Source organism: Crocodylus porosus, unplaced genomic scaffold (assembly GCF_001723895.1).
Source record: "Crocodylus porosus isolate Cpor-Errol unplaced genomic scaffold, CroPor_comp1, whole genome shotgun sequence".
NCBI lineage: Eukaryota > Metazoa > Chordata > Crocodylia > Crocodylidae > Crocodylus > Crocodylus porosus.
Window position 1 is genome coordinate 8,617,087 of NW_017728886.1, and position 4,417 is coordinate 8,621,503.

General features: G+C 46.3%; 1 protein-coding gene across 1 annotated transcript in view; it reads left to right on the forward strand.

Moving 5' to 3' along the window:
• OXSR1 (oxidative stress responsive 1) overlaps positions 1–4,417 on the forward strand; it is a gene marked incomplete at its 5' end in the record, with an annotated part of 109,239 nt that overhangs the window by 57,020 nt on the left and 47,802 nt on the right. The window contains one exon of the mRNA XM_019530093.1: positions 3,565–3,620. Coding sequence (XP_019385638.1) covers positions 3,565–3,620 — 56 coding nt within the window. The remainder of the gene's footprint in view (positions 1–3,564; positions 3,621–4,417) is intronic.

Here is a 4,417-nt window from a genome sequence, read left to right on the forward strand (position 1 = left end):
TAGATATCAGGAGGTGCTGCTTCACGGTCAGGGCGGCTAGGGTCTGGAACCAACTTCCAAGAGAAGTGGTGCTGGCTCCTACCCTGGGGGTGTTTAAGAGGAGGCTGGATGAGCACCTTGCTGGGGTCATTTGACCCCAGTACTCTTTCCTGACCATGGCAGGGGGTTAGACTAGATGATCTGCTCAGGTCCCTTCCGACCCTAGAAACTATGAAACAGTGAAACCTTGTCTGCCTATTTCTCCTGCATGCATTTAAAGTGCATCATATCCTGGCAAGGGTGGGGCTGTCTGGCAATCTCTGAAGTCTTCATGGAGTTTATTGGCCAATTGTTAGTGTAAACAGGAACTTAGCTAGTTTTCAAATAATGCAGCATATGACGGTCAACGTTTCTCCCTTTAGCTGGCTACGCTTCATGGGTGTCAGCCAAGTGTTATCTCTAGCACTTCACTGAGCGGTCAGCAGATTTTACTGAGTGGGTTAAGTTAGCACTGATGCAGTGTGGCCAAGGGGTAAATGCTAGAAAGCTTTGCCTGTTGCATAGTGGTGGGCCAAACTTAGCTAGAAAAATGCTCAGCATGTTGCCAGGTTTTGAGCTTGGTTTAAAGTGCAGTGCTAATAACGCTAAGGTTACAGGTTCAATTCCTGGTTGGACTAGATGGTCTCTTGAGGTCCTTTCCAGCCTTACTTCTAGCAGTCATTTTTAGCTTAAAGGACTTCATTTGCACGTGTCTTTGTGAGGTCAAGGTCCAGAGGAGAGAGGGTTCCTGCAGCTGCGTTTCATGGAGGCACATCTAGCTTTCTTGCACCACCCTCCTTCCTTTAACGTACAGTCGTGGCAGTAGCATACTACAACTGCAACCTCTTGCAACTCGGTGTGTCTGCACCCTGTCCCCAGCAATGCTTGCAGTGCCTGCTCTCAAGCACACCCTGTCTAATTTCTTTCTCTTTCATGCCCCAAACCCAGAAATGCAGCGGTGCAGCTGCTTTGTGGGTGTATCACCTGGCTGCTCTCAATCCGTCTCTGCAGTGGTGAGGCTAGTTGTATGGGACACGGTCCTCCAGCCCCTCCACCCGAGTGGCTGCTTCATTGCATTTCCAGGTTTGGGGAGTCTGAGGCAGTGGGCAGAGGACGATTTGATTGCTGATTAGTGCTGGAAGGATCTCAATGTAGGCACATCCATTGTGCCCCAGAGCAGCCAGGCAGGATCGGCCAGGGACAACTTGTTGTGGCAAGTGACTTGTTTTGGCCCTGACAAATCTTGACCAGCAGTTGCTGCTTATGCGCTAAGGCCAGAAGGACTTTCAGGACCTTATTGTGTGGGGCCCAGCACGCTTCTCACCGTACAAAGGCATCGTCTCTGGCTAGGAAACCACTATCCCTTTTTGTTCAGCCTGGAGGGTACTTCTGACAGTACTCGTTTGCGGGGTGCCTTCACTCCCTTCTTCATAGGCCCCGAGGAGCCTTGCCAGGGAGAGACTGCAGAAAGGGGCCGTTCCTTACACTCTTCTGTCTGTTTTTCTAACACAGCAGGAAAATCTATAAAATCCTCATTCCAAATATTGCAGGGTTACAAATAGATTAATGGGGTTGGCAGGGAAATGACATGGCTGTATGTTTAACGTGGCACTTACCCCGCTGGTGCTCCTCCCCTGCCCTCCCACCCCTACGCTTCTGCTTTCTCAACTGTGTTGTCTGCACATGTAATTACAGGGAGAGAAGTACATGAGTAATGCCCATTCTCCACAAGAAAGGGCCTTTTTTTTTTACTTTTTTATATTGGATTTGAGAGAACTCATTTGTATATACTTACATTGCTGTGTGTGCCTTTTGGGCTGTGTATTGGGAGCCAGTGGTCTCAGTCCAGCCTGTAGTGACCACCTGGTCATGCAAACTCATCCCGTAATTGGAGAGGGGGGCACATGGCTGGCACTAAGAACTGAATGCCAGTCAAGAGAGCCCGTCAAAATGAGGTTGTAGACACACATGAGAGATCATTGCCTTGCTGTAGTCTGGGAGGGGGGTGTAGGTGTAACCAGAACACTGATTTATCCCTGCTATCAGTTCAGCATCTGTGATCAGCAATTAGTTTGCTTCCTGAGGGCACCTTATTCAATAAGTCCCATTTATGTGCTGCAATATTCCGACATTACTCGTCCTCACCTTTTGGTAATCGGCTAAGATGGGCTTTAACACCTTTTTTCTTTTTCCTCTGAGCTTTTAATACTTTTGAAGCTCTTGTGGTGTTGAGCATGTGGATATCTGTGGCTTTTAGAATATGGATCTTCCTTTTAGGACTGAGCTTGTGGTGGTGGTGGTGGGGGGGTGTCTGGTGACAGATGTAACATGCCTAAATAACTGGTACAAATTGTATTTGGCTATAAAATTGACTTGGCACAAAAGGCAGACCTTAATGTTACTACAAATGCAATTCGTCTGTGTGCACGTACTGGAGCCCTGACGGGTAAGGCGGGCTGGACTCGAACCTTGCTTTGCTCAGCTGCTTGCGCTGTTGAGAACAATATCATGCCTCAAGATGGGCACTACTAGCAACAGGCCTGGAGCTGGCAGGGTTTGAAATATTTGTTCATGTATTTGTTAAAGGGATGCTGTCTACTCCAATCGACTGTTACTAAAAACGTATTTGCAGTCCTGGGCATTCTTTTGTCTAGTTATGTTCTGATGCGTGATTTTTCTGGGGTCAACCAACTCTCTGGTGTTTGAAAACCTGGTAAGCACTAACTCAGGAGTGGCCAAATGGAAGTTATCTGGGTATGGGCTGGAGCCACTTTCAGACCTTTTCGAAGGTCAAGAGGACCTAATGCTAACGGATCCCACGAAGGACAAGATAACCAAACACATCTCCTACTTGCCTGAACTCCTGTTCCAATCCTGTGTCACGACTAGGAACGTGGTGGAGAAATAGTTCGTGGTACTGCGGCTTATGTTTCATTGTGGGCTAAGCTGTGGTGATTTTTAGCTTCCATTTTCACGGGATGAGAGTGGGGATATGGACTGGTGTAGCTGAAGTGCACCAAGTTTCCTTTGCTAATTTGGTTAGATGGCCATACCTGACGTGACAGTCCTTGCCCCAAGGAGCTTTGGCTCTTAAGAGGCAAGGGAGATAACGTAGAAGAAGCAGTACCATTTCCATCTAGCATAAGGGGAAATGATGGCACAATGGAATAAGCAAATGGTGCAGCAAAGATGGTAGACTCCCAATCTGAGTACTGTAACCACAAGTCTTTCTGATTAGCATCTCTCTGTGGTGAAGGGGGAAACCCTTTACACAAAGCTGTCTGGGGCATAATGTTCTGTCCCAAGCCTTTCTAGCAATGAAGGGTATAAAAACATGAATGTGCATCACATACTGACATTATGACAATAGCTATTAAATCTATATAGTGTCTGCGTAGTTGAAAGCATGAAGAAACAACATGGTAAAACCTGGTGCTTCAGGGGGAAAACAGTAAAAGCTCATCAATGCATTCTTCTGTGGCTGTCTGTGGCTGGTAGGAGGGAAGATGAACAAATAGCACTGACTGTTGCTTTGTTTTCCTGCAGGGATGTGAAAGCAGGAAATATTCTTCTTGGAGAAGATGGCTCGGTGCAGATTGCAGGTAACTTTCTTATCCATCCTGAGCAAAGGAAATGTGGGCATTGCTTGATGTGTGGCTGCAATGGCTTCCAATAGCAAAGGGAAACCCAGCTATTGGAAAATGTGGAAAATGCCACATTTCTGGGGTCCCATGTTTTAGATCTGAGTTCTCAAGGCAGTTTTTCTTCAGAAATATTTATCTCCATACTGTCATTCATAGTGCAGTCCTTGTGCTAGGAATGCTCCCTGCCCATTTGAATACATAATTTCAGTGTACAACAAAAATGATTCCTTTCAAATTGATAGCTCTGATAATGATTTTTAGGCCTTTTGCATGAGGTGGACAAAACTACTAAACAGCAGCTTTATTGGCTTATAACCCCCAGGCTGTCATAAAATAACAGGTTTATTGTGCACTGGGTCTAAAGGATGTGCAGTATTGATGTATAAGACCATGCTGAATTGTTCCCTAGCTGGTGGATAGAGCTGCCCAAAATAATTTGTGACTTTACATAATCTTTGTGAGCTGGTCATGACAGCAGTGTTAGGGGTGGAAAGAGGTTTGGTTGAGGCTAGTGGGGGAATACCATGATCCTTTGTTAGATAAGGTGAGCTGATTTCTTAAAGAAAAGGGTTGCAGGTATCTTGAACCTTTTAGTGTGGCTTTTCTCCAGAAATTTAGAACTGTTCTTGGGAGACATTTGTAGATTTCATAGACATTGGAGCTGGAAGGGACCTCAGAAGATCGAGTCCAGCCCCCCACCCAAAGGGCAGGAAGTCAGCTGGGGTCATAGGATCCCAGCAAGATAAGCATCCAAT